Raw genomic sequence first — 27,925 nt, 5'->3', positions numbered from 1 at the left:
ACTCGCTGCCGACTGCCCCCTACTTGTCTCTCCCCTCCCCTGTTTCTCCCCATGCTCCTCTCGTTATAAAGCCGCGTTTACGCGCAGTGAGTCCCTCCACACAGCACAGCCCAGAGGCGGCAGCAGAGAAGCACCGATATATCACACACAAGAGAGAGAACGCATCTGTTCTGTCCGTGTAGCCTACAGCAGGTGACTTGGCTGAGCATTCGGAGATAGACACAAGGTAAACGTCCTCTCAATCTCATTCAGACATTTGGTTTCATTCTTCACCGAGATGTGTGTTGTCCAGCTCTGATGCGCCTGTATTCTCCGATGCTACCGTTTATTTATGAGTGTAGTTGTTGTCTTCTTGAAATCTTGTGTTTTTTTAAGATGTTGTCAATCACTTGGTTTCGGGTAGACAGCTGTTTCAGCACGAGGGAACCATACTGACACTGATAAAGCGTGAATGGTTCTCACTCAAGTACAGTGATCTGATTTACTGATAGCTAATGAAGTATAGAGAGCAAGAGAGAGAGAGAGTTCCAGGCGTGCTGTTTACCCAGGCTACTCCTGAGAAAGGATCAATACCAGACATCGTGTAACTCTTTGTCTGTGTGTTATAACATGCACAGTGTTGAAGACAGACCATTTTCAGTAAAACACATGGTAGTGTAAAGCAAACAACACATTTCCCAGAGCAGGCCAAAAACATACACCATGAAGTCTTACACAATAACACAGCAGCTAACACTGCAGAATAGGACACTGAATATGGAGGGCATGACTGCAGTGGGAATCACTGTGTGTGTGTGTGTGTGTGTGTGTGTGTGTGTGTGTGGCAGCTATGCCATTAGTCATAGAGTCAGACCACAATAAAGTGAATTTGGAAAGTATTCAGACCCCTGCACATTTCAGCCTTATTCTAAAATTGATTAATAAATAAATTGTTTTCCTCATCAATCTACACACAATACCCCAATACCCCACAAAGTGAAAAGAGTTTTTTTGCAAATGTGTTAAAAGTTAAAAAAAATTAAAAAAAAACAGAAACCTTATTTACATAAGTATTCAGACCCTTTGCTATGAAACTCGAATTTGAGCTCAGGTGTATCCTGTTTCCATTGATCATTGTTGAGATGTTTCTACAACTTGATTGGAGTCCACCTATGGTAAATTCAATTGATTGGACATTATTTGGAAAGGCACAGAACTGTCTATAAAATATGCATGTCACAGCAAAAACCAAGCCATGAGGTCGAAGGAGTTGTCCGTAGAGGTTCGAGACATGATTGTGTCAGGGTACAAATCTGAGGAAGGGTACCAAAACATTTCTGGAGCATTGAAGGTCCCCAAGAACATAGTGCCCTCAATCATTCTTAAATGGAAGAAGTTTGGAACTACCAAGACTCTTTCTAGAGCTGGCCACCCGGCCAAACTGAGCAATTGGGGGAGAAGGGCCTTGGTCAGGGAGGTGAGATTGAACTCTTTGGCCTAAATGCCAAGCGTCACATCTGGAGGAAACCTGGCACCATCCCTACGGTGAAACATGGTGGTGGCAGCATCATGCTGTCAGGATGTTTTTCAGAGGCAGGGACTGGGAGACTAGTCAAGATCGAGGCAAAGATGAACGAAGCCAAGTACAGAGAGATCCTTGATGAAAACCTGCTCCAGAGCACTCAGAACCTCAGACTGGGCGAAGGTTCACCTTCCAACAGGACAACGACCCTAAGCACACAGCCATGACAACGCGGGAGTGGCTTCGGGACAAGTCTCTGAATGTCCTTGAGTGAACCAGCCAGAGCCTGGACTTGAACACGATCAAATATCTCTGGAGAGACCTGAAAATAGCTGTGCAGCAACGCTCCCCATCTAACCTGACATAATTTGAGAGGATCTGCAGAGACAGGCGTGCCAAGCTTGTAGCGTCATACCCAAGAAGACTCGAGGCTGTCACTGTCAAAGGTGCTTCAACAAAGTGCTGAGTAAAGGGTCTGAATACTTATGGAAAATGTGATATTTCAGTAAAAACATATATTTAAATTAGCAAACACTTGTGTTGCTTGATGAGGGAAAAAAAACAATTTATAACATTTTAGAGTAAGGCTGTAATCTTAACAAAATGTGGAATAAGTCAAGGGGTCTGAATACTTTCCGAAGACCGAGTATGTGTGTAGCTAAATGTATTTACAGTTTTATTCACGTTTTCAAGTACTGGTGACAAGTAATGCATTCTGATTATTGCTTAGATTGTAATGGACACGTGATTTGTGTAAAATACTTTTTTGAAGGTTGTACTGATTATAATGAGCTAATGTTAAGCTATTTGCCAGGTATGTGTGGAGCCATGTTTGTTGACATTATACAATGTGTTCTGGGTGTCACGTAAATGTCGCTCTTTCCAAAGATATTATTATGAGGTGAAGGAATGTGTCAATCATCTCTCAAGTAAACTTCCCGGAAGTGAATGAAGGGACGTGAATGATCGTAGACGACACACCCCCTTCAACATGCACACTGCAAACAGACCAAACTCATCTTGTCTCCTCTTATTATCTTTGGTTGATACAAAAAAAACAATCATGGCGGCGCGCACAAACTAGCCATCGTCGGATTACTTTTATTTTCTAGAAAGTATTTTACTCATTTATTTTGATCAATGCTAAGGTTACCTGTATTGTGTTGAATTATAAACAGTAATTGCTATTAGCTAATTTATATTGTGGTTTCTGACAGCAGAGTTATCTAAAAATTATGGCTTGAGTTACGTCAATCTCCCCTCAGTTAGTGCTAGGACTAATGTAGCCTACATATTCCGGTTTGGATGATTGTGTATGCCGTCACTTCTTCTGTGAATGTCTGAACATTGCATCCCCCCAAAAAAACAGTATGGCTAGCTCAAATGCCGACTGTTGCCTCAATCGAAACTGTATGTTCTAAATAAGCATTCTAATCACACCGGTTTGAGGGTACACTGCAGGGACCACTGTAGAATGATCACACTTGTTTGTTGGTATGTGTTGTGGTAAACCGTGGGGTGTTGGGTTGAGCATGCAGAGATTGATACAGAGACAGGGAGGTTTTAGTCCGCAAAACAACTTTACTAGGACAGAAAAAAACAAAGAAAATCACTTAAGTTTGGCGCGGTCCTTCTCCTCTACTTTTGCTTTGTGTCGGTCTCTCCCCGTTATCTCTCACGGTGTGCCACAGTGCTCCTTTTATTTGGCCTCCACGGCTGGTTGGCACTTTCCGCTAAATACCTCCACCTGGAGCTGTCCGTGTCGGGGTGCCCAGCTCCCGTATTCCCAGCAGAGTGAGCCAACGTCGCCTCACGTACCTCCCCTCTATTACCCTCCCCCAGGGTAGACCTCCTGGGATACCCCCCCCCCCCAACCCCTGACTGGGAGGGAGGCATACTCAGGGTTAGGTTTGCATCCCTCCTGGAGAGGGCATCCGCATTGCCGCGCTGAGCCCCCGACCTGTGGATTACAGAAAAAGAGAATCGCTGGTGGGTGACACGGTCATTCGTGTCCTTACCTCTTGCCATCCACACAAGGGGGGCATGGTCAGTGATCAGGGTGAACTTCCTCCCGAGGAGGTAATACTTGAGGGTGTCCAGTGCTCTCTTCACGACAAGGCACTCCTTCTTGACAATCCAGTGTTTCTTCTCCCTCGGGAGGAGATGCCTGCTGACATACATGATTGGGTGCTCCTCACCTTCCTCCTCTTTGGACAAAACAGCCCCTACCCCTGTGTCAGACGCGTCTGACTGGACCAGGAGGTATTTTAGGAAAGTCTGGGGTGACGAGTACCGGATGCGAACATAGTGCATCCTTCAGGGCCTGGAACTCCGCCTCTGCAGACATCTTTCATCACACGAGACATGAATGTGGTGCCCTGGTCCATCAGAATTTCCCACGTAATACCCACCCGGCTAAATAAATGGAAGAGCTCCCGTGTGATACCTTTGGCTGCCACCGTGCGTAGCGGGATTGCCTCAGGATACCGGGTGGCGTAATCCACAATTACAAGGATATATTGGTGTTCCCTCGCGGTTTTCATCAACGGACCCATTAGATCCATTGCCACCCGCTTGAATGGCACTCCTATAATGGGCAAGGGAACCAAAGGGTTTCTATAATGCACCCTCGGAGCTGTGATCTGGCACTCCGGGCAACTACGGCAGTAGTCCTCCACGGCGCGCTTGACTCCGGGCCAGTGGAACCGGTTCCCAAAACGCTCCCTGGTTGTCTCCATCCCCATGTGTGCCCCAATCAGGTGGGTGTGGGCAAGCTGCAACACAGTCTTAACATACTGGCTGGGTATGAGTAACAAGTATTTTGTCTCCCCATTACGCTTTACTACCTGATACAATAAATTATGCTTGATGGCGAAGTGGGGGTAACGCCAGTGGGGGTAGCGCCAACCCCAAGACACAGTACACCATCCACCGCAATCACCTGGCCCCTAGCGTTTGGGGTCTTATAACTGGGCAGTCCCGACCTGACCCGTGAAGATTCCCGTGTTGGGAGGTCCATCTAGGTCCTGCATCTCCATAAAGGGGAGCCTGAGGTCTTCCTCACACGGTGGCTCGCTTGTCGGAGCGAGCCTCCTGGTCCGACTCGGCCCAGTGGGTTGGGTTGCACAGGCTAACGTCCTTTTTCCTTTTCTTCCTACCTCCCTTGCGTGCCTCCCCAGGTCACTCCTCCACAGCGCCTGGAAGAGAGGGCAGTCTCGACCGAGGAGAATGGACATGGGCAGGTCACACGCGCATCTGGCACTCCCCCCTTGGGGTGGTTATCCTCACTGGCACCTTTGGGTACCTCTTCATGTCCTCGTGTACACAGGACACTGTCACCTCCTCGTCTCCCAGTTCCTCCTTCCCCTCTCGTGTGAGCCACTGCGGGTGGGCCAGGGTTACCATGCTGCCGGAGTCCAGCAGAGTGCGGACAGCTCCAGGTGAGGTGCTCATAGCAGCGTCTCTGATCTGGGTCCAGCAGCCACCGACGTCGTCAGTTTGGGTCACCCTCCCGCTTCACAGCCTCAGCTGGTTCCGTCCGGGCCCCCTTCAGCCGCTCGCGCCTCTTTGTGTTGTTCTTCCCCCCCGCTGCGTCGCCTCTCTCCGCTCGGGCCCCTCTCAGCAGGTCCTGGGTGTTCTGGTGAATTTCCACAGCGGTCAGCAATTCCTCCAGGCTCTTGGGGTTCTGCATGTTCAGTCTTCTTCATTTCGTATTGCAGGGCCCGAAAGTATTTATCCAGGACGAGCTTGTCAAGCATCGGGAGGGATGGTACTTCCATCAGTAGCCAGCCCGTGGTCAGGCGCACCAGGTCGCTCATCTGAGCATGAGGGGAAAGGGTCGGGTCAAAGTCCCTGTCGTGAACCAGTTGTGCACAGCGTGCGAGATTGAACCCATAACGGCTCAGGATCTCCCGTTTGAGTCCCTCACAATTCGCGGCCTAGTCAACATTCAAATCAAAGTAGGCCTTCTGGGCCTACCCAGAGAGGTAGGGTGCCAACAGGCTGGCCCACTTAGGCTTGGGCCATCCTTCCCTCTGTGCCGTCCTCTCGAAGGTGCACAAATACGACTCCACGACTCCACCTTCCTCCCTTAACTGAACCAGGAACGGATTCGGGTCAGACTCCTGAGCCCTCCCAACCTTCAAATGGGCTACCTCCACTGCCAGTCTGCGGTTTTGTTGGTGCTGCTCCTCCAGTGCTTGCTCCTCGAGAGAGACTGTTGCTTCTACTGGCTGAGGATGAACAGAGAAACATAGAAACGTGCAACTTTCACATATGTTGATGTTGGGTTGGTGCTGGAGATGATGAATATGAATTTTAAAAATGCCCCTTTAAGTTAATGGTTAATGTTAGGGATAGGGTTAAAACAGAAACAACTTGACAGTTAACCTCTAGCGACGAGCAATCCCGTATCTGGGAGCGTAATCATAGCCTCAAGCTCATTACCATAACGCAACGTTTCCTATTCATGAAAATCGCAAATGAAATAAATATACTGAAACACAAGCTTAGCCTTTTGTTAACAACACTGTCATCTCAGATTTTCAAAATATGTTTTTCAACCAAATTGTAAGAGTATTGATAGCCTAGCATAGCATTAAGCCTAGCATTCAGCAGGCAACATTTTCACATAAACAAGAAAAGCATTCAAATAAAATCCTTTACCTTTGAAGAACTTCGGATGTTTTCAATGACGAGACTCTTAGTTAGATAGCAAATGTTCATTTTTTCCCAAAATATTATTTGTGTAGACGAAATAGCTCTGTTTTGTTCATCACGTTTGGCTAAGAAAAATACCGGAAAATGCAGTCACTTACAACGCCAAACTTTTTTCCAAATTAGCTCCATAATATCGACAGAAACATGGCAAACGTTGTTTAGAATCAATCCTCAAGGTGTTTTTCACATATCTATTCGATAATCTATCAGTGGTGGCAGCTGGCTTCTCATCAGAAACAAACGGAAAAATACTGCAGCTGGAGATTACGCAATAATTGCAACGGAGGACACCAAGCGACCACATGGTAGATGTAGTCTCTTATGGTCAATCTTCCAATGATATGCCTACAAATACGTCACAATGCTGTAGACACCTTGGGGAAAACGCGGAAAACGTAAGCTGACTCCTAGCTCCTTCACAGCCATATAAGGAGTCATTGCCATGAGGCGGTTTCAAAAAATGCGGCACTTCCTGATTGGATTCTTATCTGGGTTTCGCCTGTAACATCAGTTCTGTGGCACTCACAGACAATATCTTTGCAGTTTTTGAAACGTCAGAGTGTTTTCTTTCCAAAGCTGTCAATTATATGCATAGTCGAGCATCTTTTCGTGACAAAATATCTTGTTTAAAACGTGAACGTTTTTCATCCAAAAATTAAAAGAGTGCCCCCTATATCGAAGAAGTTAAGTTTAGGCATTCATTCTGACTAGTTAAGGTAAGGGTTAAGGTTAGGAATTAATTCTGACCACACAACTGGGCAGTAGTCCAGGTGCGACAAAACTAGGACCTGTAGGAACTGCCTGGTCGATATAGTATATAGTAAAAAGGTAGTGCACTATATGGGGAATAAGGCTCAAGTGGAAAGCACTATACTGCATGTGGAATGGCGTGTCATTTGGGACTGCATTTCAGTCTAAGCCAAAGCCTCTGTATGTGTCAGGTCATAACTAATGTCATGCTGTTTCTTTACTGTTGTTCAGAACTCACAGTGATGTTCTCAGTTAATTATCAACCTAAGCCAATTGATATTAGATTATATTCTGGGAGCTGTAACTTTATGAGTTGATATGAATAATAAACCATTTAGGACTCCTGATGGTTGTCATCAGACTGTAGTGTGTGTCTGCGTGTCTCTGTGTGTGTGTGTGTGTATGAGATTGTCTTGAGACTCGTCCTTGTAGAAAACAGTGAGAGGAGAACAAGATCTCTCTCTTGAAACGCAAAGCGGTTGCATCTCATTTTGTCATATAGATGAGTACACTGTGAATGAAGCAACATGTGATGGGAGCTAAGGCTTTAATTCAGGGAGGGAATGCTCTACTGGCAATCTTGAACTGTACTGTTAGGCTGCCCACTTCCCGGCAACAAGGTGCATGATGTGTGATGAATGTATTGTTGAAGAAAAAGTTGAGTCGAGTTGAGCAGAGGCAGTTTTAGGATATCCACCCATGGGGAACATTTGTTAGCAGGGCCCAGAGAAGAATTGGCCTTTAAAAATGCATTTGTACTTAATTTACATGATAGAAGCTGAATATTTTTTTAATACTACACAAATTACCGAAATGAGTTGCTCTTTTGACGCTGACAAACTGAGATCAATCTGGTCTTGAATTCAAAGACTGATAGTATTATTGTGTGTGTGTGTGTGTGTATATATATATATATATATATATATATATATATATATATATATATATATATATATATTTGCCATATATACTGTATATTGTAGGCTAGAGTAGACTGACTCACCTAATGATGAAGTTGAAGCCATAGACTACTACTCAAGGTGATGGTCGATGCATGCGTCTTTGCAAAATCCTATCCCAAGATGAGCTTCTTTGAAAAACAGTGCCGCTGTTCGCTAAAAATTGTGAGTTGTTGAGAAATAGTAGGCATTTTCTCTCCAAACTGTCTGTTTTTCCAGCGATTGTATATTGAAATTTGCAAAAGACAAAGAGCCACAACCAACCATTGAAATAAAATCCATAGATGGCAGTTCCCATTCAAGTCAGGACTGGTAGCCATATCTAGTGTACCCATGACTTTAATAGTCAAATTGAAAGGGTAAGAGGTTCCAAAACCCTTTTATACACTGAACAAAAATATAAACACAACATGTAAAGTGTTGATCCAATGTTTCATGAGCTGAAATAAAGGATACCAGAAATTATCCATACACACAAAACGCTTTGTTGTGCACAAAATGTTGTGCACAAATTTGTTTACATCCCTGTTAGTGAGCATTTCTTATTTGACAATATAATCCATCCACCTGACAGGTGTGGCATGAGAAGCTGATTACATTTAGCATGTAAATCCTGGTGGGGCACCCCCCCCCCCCCCGACAATATTTTTTTAATGCATGTCAGCAAAGCAACTACACAACACAATAACAATACATGAATTGTACTATATTGGTGACAAATGGTGCCCACAAACTGTTAGGGCCTACATAAATCTGTCGCAACAGCAGAGCTTTCTTTTCAGCACCATGGAGTGAATCCTTACCACTGCTACACCTGGTTATCAGCGGAGCCTTGTCTGGCAGTGAAACAATTCATTCAGCCTCATTTACTGCCTTTAAAAAAACATAGCTGATATGGCTGACTTCCTTAAAGGAATGTGGTTTCTACTGACAATTGAGATGTACAAACTATGGCATAAGGGAACGATGAGCGGATAAGAGTAATTTCAATGGAGACATTAATGAGCTACCTAAGACGGACGTAGTCAATATAACTATTTCTTCAGCACTGAAATGTACAGCGACAGAATTCAGAACATGGGCCGTTCTTACAGTATTCTCCCTGTACACCAAGTCAGAATAAATAAAGGGGGGATATATTAGCCACTGATTCCTTCCAAACCACTCATTATTGAATTTTGCGATTTCCAACTTGTTGTGTAATGTTTATTTCCAGTGGCCGATGAGCACCTATAACATCTCTTCAAATGACAAGGATTGAAAATGATTTGCCGACTTGATTCACGACGACTGCTTGTCTAGCTTGCTAGCTAACATTTTGAAAGTATGATCTTGACATGATCAGTCCAATCAAAGCTACGGTAGATATGTGATTTGACGTCATTTTATGTGGCAAGTTACCTTGGATAGGCACTTCTAACGTAAACCTATGGCAGCACCCAAGGGGCTTGAATTTTTGAGCTCTCTCCATAGATTTTGCGGTGGTGTATTGTCCCCCAAATACTTATTTTCAACCATAATTTGCAAATAAATTCATTCAAAATCCTACAATGTGATTTTCTGGATTTTCTTTTCTCATTTTGTCTGTCATAGTTGAAGTGTACCTATGATGAAAATTACAGGCCTCTCTCATCTTTTTAAGTGGGAGAACTTGCACAATTGGTGGCTGACTAAATACTTTTTTGCCCCACTGTATGTTGAGCACTTGTTGGCTGTTTTTACTTCACTCTGCGGTCCGACTCATCCCAAACCATCTCAATTGGGATGAGGTCGTGTGATTGTGGAGGCCAGGTCATCTGATGCAGCACTCCATCACTCTCCTTCTTGGTCAAATAGCCCTTGCACAGCCTGGAGGTATGTTGGGTCATTGTCCTGTTGAAAATGAATGCTGTGGTAGCCATGCTGGTTAAGTGTGTCTTGAATTCTAAATAAATAATTGACAGTGTCACCAGTAAAGCACCCCCCACACCATCACACCTCCTCCTCCATGCTTCACGGTGGGAAATACACATGTGGAGATCCATTCACCTACTCTGCATCTCACAAAGACACGGCGGTTGGAACCAAAAAAAATTAAGATTTCCACCGGTGTAATGTCCTTTGCTCGTGTTTCTTGGCCCAAGCATGTCTCTTCTTCGTGTTGGTGACCTTTAGTTGTGGTTTCTTTACAGCAATTCGACCATGAAGGCCTGATTCACACAGTCTCCAACAGTTGATGTTGAGGTGTGGCTGTTACTTGAAGCATTTATTTGGGCTGCAATTTCTGAGGTTGGTAACTCCAATGAACTTAACATCTGCAGCAGAGGTAATTCTGGGTCTTCCTTTCCTGTGGCTTTCCTCATGAGAGCCAGTTCCATCATAGCGCTTGATGGTTTTTGCGACTGCACTTGAAAAAACTTTCAAAGTTCTTGAAATTTTCCGCATTGACTGACCTTCATGTCTTAAAGTAATGATGAACTGTCATTTCTCTTTTCTTATTTGAGCTGTTCTTTTATTTTTACCAAATAGGGATTCTTTTGTATAACCACACCTACCTTGTCACAACACAAATTGGCTCAAACGCATTAAGGAAAGAAATTCCACAAATTATATTTTAACAAGGCACACCTGTTAATTGAAAGGAATTCCAGGTGACTACCTCATGAAGCTGGTTGAGGGAATGCCAAGAGTGTTTAAAGCTGTCATCAAGGCAAAGGGTGGCTAATTTGAAGAACACTTTTTTGGTTACTACATGATTCCATGTGTTATTTCATAGTTTTGATGTCTTCACTATTATTCTACAATGTAGGAAATAGTAAAAATAAAGAAAATCACTGAAATGGTCATTACACAGATGCACCTTGTGCTGGGGACAATAAAAGGCCATTCTAAAATTTGCAGATGTCTCAAGTTTTGAGGGAGCGTGCAATTGGCATGTTGCCTGCAGGAATGCCCACCAGAGGTGTTGCCAAAGAATTTAATGTACATTTTTCTAGAATTTAATGTACATTCTAGATGATTATGTGCTTCCAACCTTGTGGCAACAGTTTGGGGAAGGCCCTTTCCTGTTTCAGCATGACAATGCCACCGAGCACAAAGCGAGGTCCATAGAGAAATGGTTTGTCAAGATCAGTGTGGAAGAACTTGACTGGCCTGCACAGAGCCCTGACTTCAACCCCATCGAACACCTTTGATTTGAAATGGAACGCCGACTGTGAGCCAGGCCTAATCGGCCAACATCAGTGCCCAACCTCACTACGTCTCAGGTGGCTGAATGGAATTAAGTCCCCGCAGCAATGCTCCAACATCTAGTGGAAAGTCTTCCCAGAAGAGTGGAGGCTGTTATAGCAACAAAGGGGGGACAAACTCCATATTAATGCATATGATTTTGGAATGAGATGTTCAACAAGCAGGTGTCCACATACGTCTGGTCATGTAGTGTATGTCTGACTATGTACCATAGAAAAACACATTTAAAAAGAGAAACAAAACAAACCATTGGTGACAGAATATAACCTATAACATCTGTGCGAGTTCACGACCTCGGTCACTCAAGATGAACTCAGCCTAAAACCGTGGGTGTTGAAGATGTCCATCGTCGCTTTGGAGGTGGCCTCGCCAGTCTCATCCTTGATAGGTATCATACAAAACGAGAAAACATTTTTGGTTCCAAGCACCCTTAATGGGTTACAGAAGGGAATTTAGAGTTAAGCACATTCTCTTTCTTTACTGGCCTTAATGTGTATTGCTTCCACCCACTTGGTAAAGTGGTCGGTCGTCGTCAGAAACAACTGATGGGCTTCAACTCCAGCGCCACAGTCTTCACCCTCTCAAACTGCTGGTAGGCTAGACAGGGTACTGACCTTTTAAGCACAAAGTGACAAATTTAAACATTGTGTGTTCTTTGATTATGACAGTCATTGAAATCATAATAATTTCAGATATAATAGAATGTGATTGTTACTTCACTTGCCCAGCTGTCCACATCCTTGACAATCACACAACAGAAGAAGCGTAGGTTTATTTTGGCAATCATGCGCTTCACTCCAAAATGGCAAGCATGCATCTCGGTCAGCACAGCCTCCTTCTAGTCCTTAGTGAAAATCAGCCTCCTGTCTGGCTGGCCATCCTTCCCCCGTACATGTGATTGCCTAACAAATTGGAAGAGAAGAGTTGTTGAAATACTCAAGTCTAAGTACATTTGCACTGCTGTCTTTCACTCTCTGTTTCTCTCTCCGTCTCTCTCTGTCTTCCACTCTCTTCCCACCTCTCTCTCTCTCTCTCTCTCTCCCACTTTCATCCTTTCTCACCCCCCCACCTCTCTCTGTTTGTGTAGTCTAGCTAAGAGACCTAGTTAAGGGCAGTTGGAATTACCATAATTGCTTCCACCTATCCATTTGTTTGATCAGGTTTAACTTATAACTCGATACCACAATATGACAGACATATAACTAACTGCATGTATAGCTAGCAACATGTAGATGACCAACTAGCTAGATGGAAAATGGTTGTTGAAAAATGGTTGTACGTAGCTAAATCCTTCCGGTTATCTAATAGAAGTTAACTGCTTAACGTTACCCTGAATTGTGAATTTCTGTTGTCAAGATCAGGGGTGTCTTCATAGTACTTCGCCTGGTTGGAAGAAAATAATTGAGGTGCAAGTTACATACAAACAGAAAGCTACAATAACAGTTAGTTAGCTAGCTAACATTAGCTAAATAAAACTGTCTGGCTAGCTAGCTGACTAGGCAGGTTGAGCTAAATAGGTACATTAGCTAGCAACGTCAATCTGAAAACAGCTAAAATTATTTCTTCCTATTTAACAATATTTTCTTATATAAAGACATTTATATGGTAAAGAAAGAGTGTTCTCTTTCCAGTCTTCTCGGTCCTCCGAAGCAGTAGGTAGCAGGTAACAGTTAGTCGCCGTCAAAAACACTGTCCTTGGGGAGCAATTCTGAGCTAATAATTTTGCACAGACTGAGCAAGCGCTGATGAGGTGAAATAGAACTAGAACTGCCCGCGTCCTCTGTCCTCCATGACCGCTAGGTAAAATGGAGCCAAGCAACCAGCAGAGCAACGGATGCTTTGGTTCATTACGTAGACCGGTCAGAATGTTGCAAGTTCTAGCAACAGCCCTAGCAACAGAAGCTAGAACTCATTGAATCCCATTGTGAGGCATGGGGAGACACCTTTTGGCAGGTGGACACTATTTGGAATGACAGGCCCCCCACAGGCCTGGGCCCAGGGGCTTCAGCCCCGGTAAACCCCTGCATTAATCCAGCCCTGAGGCAGCCTGCTGTGAGATACTCAAGTCATTAGGGATGTAGTGGGAAAGAAAAGGTGGGGGGAGGGGAGAGGGGTTAGGAGATAAATGGGGTTAGGAGAGGAAATAAATGGGGTTAGGAGAGAAGAAGGGGTTAGGAAGAGGATCATAGCCCCATCCCTACCTTCAGGCTATGCTCAAACCCTACACCCCAATCCGAGCACTTCATCTACCACCTCTGGTCTCTTGGCCCTCCCACCCCAGATTCTGCTCACGCCAGTCCAAGCTCTTCTCTGTTCTGGCACCCCAATGGTGGAACCAGCTTCCCCCTGAAGCTAGGACAACAGAGTCCCTGCCCATCTTCCGAAAACATCTGAAATCCTACCACTTCAAATAGTATCTTAAATAATCCCATCCACCAGCAAATTGATCTGACCCATTCGGATCCTCACAGTACAGTCATGACAGAATATTGAATGAGTCCATATCCAGCTGTAGGAAATGTCCATGTGTGATATTCGGAGTAATCCCAATATCATATATGTTTAAAGGACATATCTGGTTTGAGATTTTTTCAGGATATGGTGCATATCCACAAAACTCAAAATATGCATTGGAAATGGTCTGTATTCTTTAGAATATAAAAAACATGTCATGTAAAGATATCCCCTGTAATGGACCGTTTTCGCCCAGTGACTAAAATGTAAGAGAAGAGGGGTTAGGAGAGGAGAGAATAGGGGTTATGAGAGGAGATGGAAGGAGAAAAGAGGGGAGGTGAGTCAGTTTCTACTGTTTGAGAGAGAGAATACTCCTGGCTACATTTTCGGCTGGGGTTAAGGCGGCGCTAGTGTCAAACGCATGTTAGTTTGTAATTTTGTAATGTAAAAACTGGTGCACTGGCATTTTCCAGCCCTAATATTTTCCAGCCCTAACGCCAGGTTCAGTAATTTACCTGTCTCATATCAGCTCGCTTGTGCTCAGATAGGTGTGGTGGAAATATTTGAGGTGTGTCCTTAAAAGCATGTTCCAAAGTACTAATTTCAGGCAGCGCTGATCTAATATATTAGACCAACCAAAAGCTGGTTTTAGCGGTAACAGTTGGTTATGGCATGAATTTTGACTGCAGAAACGCAGACTATGAAGCGGCTGTGAAGCACACTGCCCATATGCGCATGAAACAAGAGTAGCCCAATGTGCTTTTGGTGCCTGTATACTTCGTATTTAGAAACCTACATAAAAAAAAAAAAAAAGTTTTATTTGATTAAAATCCAAGCATAGCCTCCCCTCCTCACAATTAATCCTTTTTTTCTGCCCAATGCAATCTCATAGTAATCAAGACTGTCGATAATGGGTTTGGCTCCGAAGACCGCTTAAGTTTGAAAGGAGCGGTAGGCCCACAATATTTTAGCCATGCAGTTCCCGTTTTGGACGTGCGTAAAAAACCCTCCATGATGTAGGCACGTGTCCATGCCCATTATGAAATTAGCGATAAGTACCTTGGTGAATACCGGTGAACCTCGTATTTAGAAGTTATCTGTAACACGGAACACAAACCGGCTGATAGAGCACGTGCACAATTTATTTTGCCCCCCCACACCAAACACGATCACGACACGCAGGTCAAAATATCAAAACAAACTCTGAACCAATGACATTAATTTGGGGACAGGTCGAAAAGCATTAAACATGTATGGCAATTTAGCTAGCTAGCTTGCACTTGCTAGCTAATTTGTCCTGGGATATAAACATTGAGTTGTTATTTTACCTGAAATGCACATGGACCTCTACTCCGACAATTAATCCACACATAAAACGGCCAACCGAATCGTTTCTAGTCATCTCTCCTCCTTCCAGGCTTTTTCATCTTTGAACTTACATGGTGATCCATCTAAACTTTCATTGTGTTACCACCACAACCGGCAACAAAGTTCATCTTTCAATCACCCACGTGGGTATAACCAATGGGTATAACCTATTTCTATAAACCAATGAGGAGATGGGAGAGGCAGGACTTGCAGCGTGATCTGCGTCAGAAATAGGAATGACTTCTATTTTAGCCCTTGGAAACGCAGACTCTCGTTGGCGCGCACAAGCAGTGTGGGTGCAATAATTGAATAACATGGATTTCTAAAATAATTTTGGGACGCTCGCGCACGCCACGTTTCCGGTCTGGTCAGTATGTTATTAGGCCTATTATAACAAAGGCTGGTTCAACAGTAACGTGTGTCTTTTTTATCATTACATTTTACATTTATTTTTTCGTCTAATGTTATTACAACCAAACCTATTAGGATTCACCTTCCTGGTTTTATGGTGACAACATCCGTGGCACACTTGCAATGCAACTTCTGGAGGTGTGTGACTGCGATCTGATCTGTAAAATGGTTGCGATTATGTTCATAAAACACAGGCCTATTTGGGAGCGGTATAACGGTGAGTGGACATTCTCCCTTTCTCTTTATATTGGATCTTTGCCCAGCTACTGTGAACATTTTGGATATGCATAAAAAAGGTAATATTGTATGCCCACGGGGAGAAATGATGATGCCTGTAAGTGTGTCATAGCCTATTTAAAACAAGTTGTGTTGTTTTAGAATTTGATTGAGAATGATTTGTTATTTTTTTATGCCTTATCAATAATTAATTGAATCTTGCTTATTGACAATGTTTTGGCATGTCCATGCTCAACCATAATGTAATTTACAGCAGGCCCCTATATCAGTGTGAATGTAATTTACAGTAGGCCCCTATATCAGTGTGAATGTAATTTACAGTAGTCCCCTATATCAGTGTGAATGTAATGTACAGTAGGCCCCTATATCAGTGTGAATGTAATGTACAGTAGGCCCCTATATCAGTGTGAATGTAATGTACAGTAGGCCTAGACCCTATATCAGTGTGAATGCTATTGAGGCCATGCCATTTAACTAACTATAATGCACTAACGTTGGATTTGGAGTTGATTCCAAGACAATACATAAAATACCATAAATTCACAACACATATTTCGCCATGGAGCACTTTCTCAAATATTTCTGACACACTCCTGAACCTACACTGCCGATGTTGCAGGTTTTCCCACTTACAAAGCATGTAGAGGTCTGCAATTGTTATCATAGGTACACTTCAACTGTGAGAGACATAAATCTAAAACAAAAATCCAGAAAATCACATTGTATGATTTTTTAAGTAATTAATTTGCATTTTATTGCATGACATAAGTATTTGATCACCTACCAACCAGTTAAAATTCCGGCTCTCACAGACCTGTTAGTTTTTCTTTAAGAAGCCCTCCTGTTCTCCACTCATTACCTGTATTAACTGCACCTGCACAAGGCTGGGATGGGCTACAGGACAATAGGCAAGCAGCTTGGTGAGAAGGCAACAACTGTTGGCGCAATTATTAGAAAATGGAAGAAGTTCAAGATGACGGTCAATCACCCTTGGTCTGGGGCTCCATGCAAGATCTCACCTCGTGGGGCATCAATGATCATGCGGAAGGTGAGGGATCAGCCCAGAACTACACGGCAGGACCTGGTCAATGACCTGAAGAGAGCTGGGACCACAGTCTCAAAGAAAACCATTAGTAACACACTACGCCGTCATGGATTCAAATCCTGCAGCGCACGCAAGGTCCCCCTGCTCAAGCCAGCGCATGACCAGGCCCGTCTGAAGTTTGCCATTGACCATCTGGATGATCCAGAGGAGGAATGAGAGAAGGTCATGTGGTCTGATGAGACAAAAAATATAGCTTTTTGGTCTAAACTCCACTTGCCGTGTTTGGAGGAAGAAGAAGGATGAGTAAAACCCCAAGAACACCATCCCAACCGTGAAGCACGGAGGTGGAAACATCATTCTTTGGGGATGCTTTTCTGCAAAGGGGACAGGACGACTGCACCGTATTGAGGGGAGGATGGATGGGGCCATGTATCACGAGATCTTGGCCAACAACCTCCTTCCCTCAGTAAGAGCATTGAAGATGGGTCGTGGCTGGGTCTTCCAGCATGACAACGACCCGAAACACACAGCCAGGGCAACTAAGGAGTGGCTCCGTAAGAAGCATCTCAAGGTCCTGGAGTGGCCTAGCCAGTCTCCAGACCTGAACCCAATAGATAATCTTTGGAGGGAGCTGAAAGTCCGTATTGCCCAGCGACAGCCCCGAAACCTGAAGGATCTGGAGAAGGTCTGTATGGAGGAGTGGGCCAAAATCCCTGCTGCAGTGTGTGCAAACCTGGTCAAGAACTACAGGAAACGTATGATCTCTGTAATTGCAAACAAATGTTTCTGTACCAAATATTAAGTTCTGCTTTTCTGATGTATCAAATACTTATGTCATGCAATGAAATGCAAATGAATTACTTAAAAATCATAATGTGATTTTCTGGATTTTTGTTTTAGATTCCGTCTCTCACAGTTGACGTGTACCTATGATAAAATGGCAGACCTCTACATGCTTTGTAAGTAGGAAAACCTGCAAAATCGGCAGTGATCAAATACTTGTTCTCCCCACTGTATAGTGCTACCTGTAACGCTCTTCCTCTGACGAGGAGTAGCAAGGATCGGACCAAAGCGTAGCATGGTACATGTTCATGACGATATTTATTCAACTCAGAACACTAAAACAAAAATAACGAGAATAATACGAAACAGTCCTGTCTAGTGACATACACAGAGACAGAAAATAATCACCCACGAAACACAATAGAAAACACGCTCCCTAAATATGGTTCTCAATCAGGGACAACGATTGACAGCTGCCTCTGATTGAGAACCATACCAGGCCAAACACAGAAATAGCTAATCATAGAAAAACTAGCATAGACAACCCACCCAACTCACGCCCTGACCATACTAAAACAAAGACATAACAAAAGAACTAAGGTCAGAACGTGACACTACCGCCTGCGCTTAGAATTACCTACGCAGATAGGACATGGAGGGCTCTATTTAAACAAACCTATTCCACTAGAACACCTATGGAGACACAAACGCTAATGTGTGTGTCTGTGTGACAGGGTTCGTTGTTTTATCCAAGCAGGGAGTTCTGGGGGATGTTGGATGGAGGATATTTGCTTGATTATTATCTTCCGCTGGATAAATTGTTTCCACCGAGTGACTCAAGACTCTTGTCTTGCACACACATTAAGAAAGACGCTTGGCGAGACTGAGACGTGTTCTTCAGACAGACAAATCCGATTGAAATCACTGGTCCTGTAGCATTTTGTTTTCTACCTTCTATAATAAACCAGCCGTATGCTGCTCATCAACCCTACCTGCTGCTTTAATGACTGAACAATATCGTCAGACAGAAATAGAATGGGGAGAGAGAGAGAGAAGGGTTAGGAAGAGAGAGCGGAGAGGGAGAGAGAGAAGCAGGAGGGAGTTAAAGAGAGACAGAAAATAAAGGAATTGGCGGTAAAAGAGAGGGGAGACAGTGGACGACATGAGGGAGGGAGTGAGGGAAGAGACGGGGGAGTGTTAATTCTTGATGAAAGCGACTGGTCATTTGCGAGCAAAATATTCACAGCACAGTAAAAAGACCCAGTAGAGAGTAGCTAGCAAAACAGAAGAGATATTAACGTTGTTTTTCCAGATTAGTGTTAGCGATAAGTGTCTGAGTTAATGAGGCGGTGTCATAAACATGATGTATTGTCTTTTCAAAGTAGGTTTAATTAAACAGCTTTCTCTAACCAGGACACCGCTGGCCTGAGGGAGAGCGTAAAGCATGAACCAGATAAAGTAGAGGGGAGAAACGCTCACTGTGTTTGCGTACGTACAGCGTGTGTGTGCATGTGCATATTTGTGAGTGTTCATACTTGCGCGCGCGTGTGTTTTATATGCACGTGTGTTTGTGTGCATCCGAGCATGCATGCGTGTGTTTATTAAATGTGTCTGGGAGCGCATTGGTATTTTTAGAGAGGCCAGGGATTTCAGATCAGGGAACATTCTACTAGAGTTTATCTCTGTTCTACAGCCTACTCTATGTTTATGTTGTCGAGCCATAGCTATACTGTTGTATGTATCTACTACAACTGTCTAGACTAATCGAAGGAGACACACGGGCGTGCATGTGTGCACGCATGCACACACACATACAGACACACACACACTTATTTTAGGGTCATATTAAACCATTTGTCTCTAGTGTTTAATCTCATCAGAGGAGCCAGTAACTAACACCATTAACCTGAGGGCAGTGTGTGTGTGTCTGTGTTCGTTTTTGCATCTGTGTGTGTTCCCAGTCTAGCTATAGTTGCCCACATCTCTCCTCTCCTGTAAGTGTGTGCTTGTTTCCTGTCCTAATGGGTAGTGTATGTATGATTGCATGACTACATGCCTCATCTGAGCTGCATTCTCTCTTTCACGCAAATGAGCCAGAAATTACTGTTGTTGTCCAGCATTTAGCTTTGTGTTTGCTTGCACGTGCGTTTGTGTGCGTGTGTGTGTGTGTGTGTGTGTGTGTGTGTGTGTGTGTTTTGTGTGTGTGTGTGTGTGCGCAACCTGCTGGGAAAAAAAGAAACAAACAAAAGACATGAAAGATGTTCTGAGGAAAGAGAGATGATAAGATGGTTACAGTGGGGAGAGGGAGACAGACAAAGGAGACAAAGAAATAAAGATGAGAGAATGAGAGAGGAAAAGAGAGACAGTGAGAGAGAATCTGCAGTAATTGTCAGTCACACAGCGTTAAACAGAGACCTGCTTTCTTGAGGGAAGATAGACCGACATAATTATAGTCTCCCCTCTGCTTTCTCCTCTTTTAATATCTATCCCTGAGCTCTTCAACACTGGCTCGAGACTTAATACATTTTATGCATATTAAGTGGACATTTTTATATATAGTGGACAATGAAAGCCTTTCCTCCCTCTTATTTTCTTCTTCACTTCTTATTAGTTATCCCCCTCTTCTCTCTTTTTCTGTTCAACTTTTTTCAACTACTTTTTTCGAGTCTCAACCCTTCTCATATCTTCCCTGTCTTCATCTAAACTCTCTTTTCCTTTTTCTCATTTCCTTTTTCATCATCCTCTTGTCCTCTCCTCTCTTCTAGTCTCTTCTCATCTCCTGTTCTCTTTTCAAATGTTCTCTCATCTTCTCTACATTCTCCTTCTTATGGTCTTTTCGAATGCTATATTCTCTTTTCCTCCATCCCCATGCCTTTAGTTTTTATTTGTAGATTATTCTCTACTCTTACACAGTAAATAGACTGAGATTATCTTCTATTGTCTTCCCTGTTTTACATATAGAGACTTTGAGCTGATCCTGAGCCAAACCAGTCACAGTGTCTCCAGCAGACCGAGGGACGGGGCTCAGCCAATCAAAGTGATTAGCAGACTCGGACAGCCAATCACGGCGACTCTAGCAACATGACGACCAACCAGCTGTGGCCAACTGAGAAGGGTATAGAAAGACTATAACTGCCTGTCTACCCCATCACCCTGTACCCCTCTACACCGCCTTGAACTCTCTCGAGCCCCCCATCAACTCCCAGTCACTACCCCCTCAGAGGGAGTTTAGTAAGCACCCTCTAACAGCCTCCAAAGCCCTTTCTTCCACCATGACCAACAACAGCAGCTCCCCTGGCATCTGGGAGACCACTGATTGGTCCGAGTCAGGCCAGTGCCCTCCCTCGGTGTGCGGGGCCACATTCCTTATTGTGGCCTACAGCACGGTGATCGCGGTGGGGTTACTAGGCAACGTGGGCCTGGTGTTCATCATTGGGCGGCAGAAGGAACTGCGTAACGTCACCAACATTCTGATCGCCAACCTGTCCTGCTCGGACATCCTGATGTGTGTGGTGTGTCTGCCAGTCACTGTCATCTACACTCTGATGGACCGCTGGGTATTGGGGGAGGCACTCTGCAAGGTGAGAACACAGTTCCTAAGTCTGTATGTTTGTTGGATAACCGTTCCGTGTTTGTTTGTGTCTGTAATCTTTTTTTTCCCCCTCCCGCTCCCTCTCTTCTCCCTCATATCTCCTCTCTTCCCTCTCAGGTCACTCCGTTTGTACAGTGTGTGTCAGTGACGGTGTCGATATTCTCCCTGGTGTTGATTGCGTTGGAGCGCCATCAGTTGATCCTGCACCCTACTGGCTGGTCCCCAGCAGCAGGCCACTCCTATCTGGCCGTAGGTCTCACCTGGTTGGTCGCCTGCTTAATATCCCTCCCCTTCCTATCCTACAACATTCTGACTGACGATCCCTTCCAGAACCTCACACTGCCCGCCAACCCCTTCAGGTTAGTGTGTGTGTGTGTGTTTGATAGTGCATGCCAGATGTAGCACTTTCTCTCTCTCTCTCTCTCTCTCTCTCTCTCTCCTCAGAGACCATGTGATCTGTATGGAGAAATGGCCGACAGATAGACACCGTCTGGCCTACACCACCTTCCTGCTGCTGTTCCAGTACTGCGTCCCCCTGCTATTGGTGCTGCTCTGCTACCTCCGCATTTTCCTACGCCTACGTCGACGCAGGTGACCCACACATGCACGTACACACGCAAGCAGGCACACACACACACAGACACACACAGGACAGTCAAATAATTGGCAAATGAATGAGTCGTTCATAGTCAATGGAGTCATTGTGAAGAAAAGTTGAAGACGAATGAGTCTGCTTACTCAGACGCAGGTAATACATCAAGACAGGATTCAATGAATGGTAGTCAATTAATTACCAATGGTGAATTGGAGAATGAAATAAATGAATGAGTTGCAGTAGTAGTCCAATGATTATCAAAGAGGATAGACAGTGAACAGTTGATGAGTAAATGTTAATGAAGTTCATGAGTACCTGGTATAGTGTGGTATAAATCCCATCCATCTAGTCTGTTCCTTTGTTTCTCCCATCCAGGGACATGGTGGAGCGGATCCGGAACGCCCGAGGAGCCCAGAGGATCAATGCTATGCTGGCGGCCATCGTAGCTGCCTTCGCCCTCTGCTGGCTGCCGCTCAACGTGTTCAACACGATATTCGACTGGCACCACCAGGCGCTGCCCGCCTGCCAGCACGATGCTTTGTTCTCTGCCTGCCACCTCACTGCAATGGCCTCCACCTGTGTCAACCCTGTGGTGAGTGGACTGGACTAGAATTGAACTTAACTGAATTGAAATTAAATTAACACAATTTTTATTCAACTCAACTGTATTGATACAAATTTTGGAAATGGAAATGTCATTACAAACATGTGCTGGTGCTGTACATTAACACCTTTTCTGCAAACACACACACACACACACACACACACACACACACACACACACACACACACACACACAGGTGTACGGCTTCCTGAACAGTAACTTTCAAAAGGAGTTGAAGGTTCAGCTGCAGCGCTGCCACTGTGGCTTGGGGGCGCCAGAGAGCTATGAGAATTTCCCGCTCTCTACCGTCGGCAGCGAGGGGATAACCAAGATGTCAACGCTGAACCGGGCAGGGTCAATGAGCACCGCGCTGCCTCCACGGGCCGAGCCCAGTGTTAGCATACGCAGCTAACGTCTAGCCAACAGAGTGGCTAATGCTAATGGATGAGTAGTGTAGCGTGTACAGCTGTCAGACAGGGTGTAAACAACAAGGATACAGTTCATATCAAGTAAGCAGCAAACAGACAAACCCTCAAATGAACAGAGCTGGCATAGAGCAGCTAACGCTAATGGACAGAGCTAGCGGCTGATGCTAAAGAGAGACAGAGTGGAAATAAGCAGCTGGACAGACAGGACAGACAGAGCTAGTTGGCCCCAGTTTCCATGAGGTTCAATCCATTTCTGAATTCCTATAAAGCATTGCAGGCCGAGCAGACTATGCAGGACTGATGTATGCACTTAGCTAAAATAAAAATGAACGAACAGATCCATACAGCTAATCAACGGAGCAGCTCGTGGACAGAGTGCACACATGCAGCTACGCTAGGTAGCACACAGCTGGAGAGACTGCGACAGAGTGACAGACCCAGGGACGTGTGGGCTCTGTTTCCATGGTGATGGGGTATTTCTGAACTAAGTCAGTTTGTTCCCAGAAGAATTGTCGTCACCAGAGTTTGACATCATCCTAGGGTGTTAAGCTGCTGTCACGCCAGTCAGATGGATGGATGGACAGACGGTCAGTCAGTCAGTCAGACAATTCCAAACTCAGGGCTGCCTTGAGCTGATATGACAGCTGTCTGTCTAACATCAGAATAACCCTGTTGACACTGACAGCCCTCCCTCTTAGTCGCTGTCTCCCTGTGAGCTGTTCAGTAATCAGAGAGATCAGTCTGAGACATGCTGACGAAAGAGGGGAGGAGAGAGAGAGAGAGTCCCTGATGTTGCTTACGCATTGCAGACAGATCGTACATACACAGAGCTGGCTGACCGGACTGGCTGTCTGGTCTACTGACTGTCTGGCTGGTCTACTGTCTATCTGTCTGGGTGGCCGACTGGCTGATTGGCTGGCTGGCTTACTGTAGATCTTCATCAATAATTTATGATTGTACAGAACAGTGGAAATGGATGTAAAAAAATATATATCATGATTTTTATATTTTTGTCTAAAAGTAAAACAAAATTCCAGTTCTTTCCATTTGTGGTGAAAGTGCCAAGGCTCCAGCTTGATGTTGTGCATCTGTAATTTTATATATGGAGTGTTTTTGTTATTGTTTTTGTTAGCTCTGATTTTTATGATCCAACCATATCGCTCATGTATAAAATTAGTATTAGCTTTGGTGTGTGTGTGTGTGTGTGTGTGTGTGTGTGTGTAAACCCTCTTAGGTGTATGTTCAGGATATAATCACCTCAGCCCTTCTCATTGGCTCCTGCTCCAGACATTGAGGCCTGTTTGGATCTTAACGTCAGGCAGTTTCCTGCTTCACTAGAGCCAATCATGTGTTAACATGTAATTGCTGCTACATGCTAATGTGTTAGCTTTGGCCGGTCCAGAAACAATCCTGGCCCCTAACTCCTGGGCCTTGAGTGCTGAACTAGAACAGGATCCTAGTGCAGATATGAACTCACCACTGTAGTACAGATGTCGGATTTGAATTTGATCACTCTTTTGTCCCTCTCTCGCTTGCTCAAACACTGAAGCACCAGACAATATTTTTCCCCCCTACTGCTACTGTAGTAATAGGTCCTATTACTCCAACATTCAAATGTACAAAAATGTATCTGAAATGAACCTATACATTATATAGCTTAATAACAAAAATAGAAATGGGTCCACTACGACATACAAGTGTATCCGAAATGCAGCCGTACAGTAGGCTACACCCAAACTATAGCCTAAATGAATTGCACACATAGGCCTACAACATGAGATGTTAAGGTGAAATTGAGGGTAGTGAGGTAGCCTACGGAACGTTATGTCGCGTAAGAGAGCGACTGATAACGAATACATAGGCAAAGAGGTTACGAGTCAACTATCGAAATGTAGTTCAATTGTGGCATGGGGTGGTCTAGCAGTCAGGGTTGCTACCTTCAGTGCCGTGTAGGCGCGGGCTTGGTTCTGGCACACACCCTTCTGACACCCACGTCCTTCTGACACCCACATCCTTCTGACACATATCATTCAAACCACCCGATTGACTTGATTTAGTGACACATTTCAAAGACACATTGACTTTTTTTATTTTTTAAAGAGACCATACCAGACACTAATATTTGAAAGACTTTTGTATTTAATGGGTAACATAAATAGGAATTGTGAATGTGAATATGAATATCAAATAATAACAGTAGGCTACGCCAACATTAGTTTCCATTCGTACAAAGTGTTGGGGGTAAAATGCCACAGTCGATTTGCCGTGGTAAATGAGGAAACACTTGATTTCAATTGTACTGAATATTTGTTAAACACATAACTCACCCTTAGTCTGTTCGAAAAGGACAGAGGCCTTGGTTCAATCGGATCAATTGTTAACCGGAGAAAGCAGACACCCGCATAGCCAATGCTTTGGCGTTGTTGGAGATGGAACTGCACCCGAGCCATCAAATGGTGAGCAGCTGCTCTTGCAATCATTGTCATGAAGCCACACCTGCCACCCTTGAATTATGAAATTCAGAACGAGGAAGTGAACTGCACTCCGTGCAGCCAATGGCAATGTCCGCTTTAGGTATAATCAGTGGTGTCTATTCATGGGTGCCAAGGGAAGCCAGGCTTCCCGAAATATACAGTACCAGTCTAAAGTTTGGGCCCACTTACTCATTCCATAGTTTTTCTTTATTTGTACTATTTTCTACATTGTAGAATAATAGTGAAGACATCAAAACTATGAAATAACACATATGGAAGTAACCAAAAAAAGTGTTAAACAAATAGCCACCCTTTTGCCTCGATGACAGCTTTGCGCACTCTTGCATTCTCTCAACCAGATTCATGAGGTAGTCAACTGGAATGCATTTCAATTAACAGGTCTGCCTTGTTAAAAGTTAATTTGTGGAATTAATTTCCTTCTCAATGAGTTTGATTCAATCAGTTGTGTTATGACAAGGTAGATAGCCCTATTTGGTAAAAGACCAAGTCCATATTATGGCAAGAACAGCTAATAACAGCAAATAAGAAAAGAGAAATGACAGTCCATCATTACTTTAAGACATGAAGGTCAGTCAATCGGGAAATCGTCACTCCTATCAAATCCCATTGAGAGCATACGTCATTGACAGAAAAACTTGAATTGTTGCATCTCATTGTGTTGTCCTCCGGTGACTAGCTAGCCGTCTAGCTAAAATTGTAATTTTCCTAAATTAGCCATGGATGGAGATAGGGATTTGGACTTGTGGTTTTACTTAATTCTCTGCACTGTTCAATGATTATAACGAAACAAGATTCTCTGGTCTGATGAAACCAAGATTGAACTCTTTGGCCTGACTGACAATTGTGACATCTGGAGAAAACCTGGCACCATTCCTACTGTGAACCATGGTGGTGGGGATGTTTTTCAGCGGCAGGGACTGGGAGACTAGCCAGGATCGAGGCAAAGATGAGCAAAGTACAAAGAAATCCTTGATGAAAACTTGTTCCACAGCGCTCGGTACCTCAGACTGGGGCTAAGCTTCACCTTCCAACAGGACAACGACCCTAAGCACACAGCCAAGACAACGCAGGAGTGGCTTCGGGACAAGTCTCTGAATATCCTTGAGTGGCCCAGCCAGAGCCCGGACTTGAACCCAATCGAACATCTATGGAGGGACCTGAAAATAGCTGTGCAGTGACACTCCCCATCCAACTTGACAGAGCTTGAGAGGATCTGCAGAGAAGAATGGGAGAAAATCATCAAATATAGGTGTGCCAAGCTTGTAGCGTCATACCCAAGAAGACTTGAGGCTGTCATCGCTGCCGAAGCTGCTTCAGCAAAGTACTGAGTAAAGGGTCTGAATACTTAGGTAAATGTCGTAAAATTCTACAAATCAGTTTTTGCTTTGTCATTATGGGGTATTATGGGAACAAAAAAAAGATTTAATCAATTTTAGAATAAGGCTGTAATGTAACAAAATGTGGAAAAAGTCAAGGGGTCTGAGTACTTTCCGAATGCACTGTATATGTGTACATATAGGTAGGGGTAAGGTGACTAGGCAGCAGGATACTAGGGTCCCTTCGGTAGGGCTTGCAAACCATAGTTGGTTCGGCTGTGCATCCTGCTGGAAGCATGCATTGTCCAACCTAATCCTGAAGGTCCATCAATATAGGGCTTTTCAGTCTCACAAGGCCGTGATCCTTTGAACGTGTATTACCATGAATAAAACAGAATATTCCTCATTTAAGTTCATACTGTATGGGTTAAATGGAATAGTAACTGAAATATGGACACTGACTATAGGCCTATAACCTCTCACGCATATAATATATAATATAATTATGCACTTCTTGCAGAAAAATTATACAGCAAATGCTAATTTTGTCTTGGGAACAAGAGAGGAGAAATATGATACTTTTCAGCGTCTCTTGAGAAAATGTAAATGCGCATGTAATGTGTTATCTTTCTTTGACCCTGTTATGCAAGCAGACAGTATTTCAACCACATAAAATATGCACCCAAGATGAACTGAAGTCTTTCATCATTTTCTCAGCTTTTTCATTTTCATAAAACCAGTCAAACTGATGACATTGGACATTTTGCACAGGACCAATCTTTCCACTGTTTTGAAATTATTGTTATTTCTCCCAGGTCCCTAAACGAAACAGACAATTTTACCTGTGTTAACTAGATTACTGATGCATTCATTATATCAATGTAAAACATTATTCTGGTGAGGACTACTTTATTTAGTAGAGACTTCTGGGGAAACAAGTTAGGCTTACATGCAGCTTTTCTTCTGTCCGATCTAACTATAGTCCGACATACAAATGGCTTACCAAATGTCGGAAATTATAATATTCCAATCAGATCATCATCACACAACACCCATGATATGCAAAACTGAACCTGCGCAGACTGTGAAAAACAACAGTAAGCGGGATAAGAAGTTTACATGCCACAGTATCCCGTCTAAGATCAGCATATCACTTATATGGGTTTCTCATGTCCGGATACAAGCTTTTTCGGGTTATTGTTAACGGGATATGATGTTTATATCCGTCAACTTAGAAAACAGAGTACTTGAGTATCCTGAATAATAACGGGATATTGGTGTGCATGTAAACGTGGACATTGTCATCCAAACCCAACCCAACATTTACTCGTTGTGACTCACCCAGGTTCCAAACTCCTTTTTAGATGAGACTAACTTTATGTCAAAAATGATCCTATTTACAGTTTGTAGTCAATGTTGTCACTAGAATAAATGTTTCTG

General features: G+C 43.9%; 1 protein-coding gene across 1 annotated transcript; it reads left to right on the top strand.

Moving 5' to 3' along the window:
- Positions 1 to 25,441, top strand: npy8ar (neuropeptide Y receptor Y8a). Its single transcript, XM_021590663.2, has 6 exons — positions 1 to 226; positions 20,417 to 21,036; positions 21,165 to 21,406; positions 21,492 to 21,638; positions 22,018 to 22,234; positions 22,443 to 25,441. The coding sequence occupies exons 2-6, from the start codon at positions 20,728 to 20,730 to the stop codon at positions 22,656 to 22,658; spliced, it is 1,131 nt and encodes a 376-aa protein (XP_021446338.1). The 5' UTR covers positions 1 to 226; positions 20,417 to 20,727; the 3' UTR covers positions 22,659 to 25,441.
- Positions 25,442 to 27,925: the final 2,484 nt, after the last annotated feature.

Source organism: Oncorhynchus mykiss, chromosome Y (assembly GCF_013265735.2).
Source record: "Oncorhynchus mykiss isolate Arlee chromosome Y, USDA_OmykA_1.1, whole genome shotgun sequence".
NCBI lineage: Eukaryota > Metazoa > Chordata > Actinopteri > Salmoniformes > Salmonidae > Oncorhynchus > Oncorhynchus mykiss.
This window is presented reverse-complemented; position numbering and strand designations above follow the sequence as displayed.

Coding starts and splice junctions, on each gene's coding strand:
- npy8ar (XM_021590663.2), top strand. CDS start 20,728: ATGACCAACAACAGCAGCTCCCCTGGCATCTGGGAGACCACTGATTGG. Junction 21,407..21,491: donor CTGCCCGCCAACCCCTTCAG/GTTAGTGTGTGT, acceptor CTCTCTCCTCAG/AGACCATGTGATCTGTATGG. Junction 22,235..22,442: donor CCACCTGTGTCAACCCTGTG/GTGAGTGGACTG, acceptor ACACACACACAG/GTGTACGGCTTCCTGAACAG.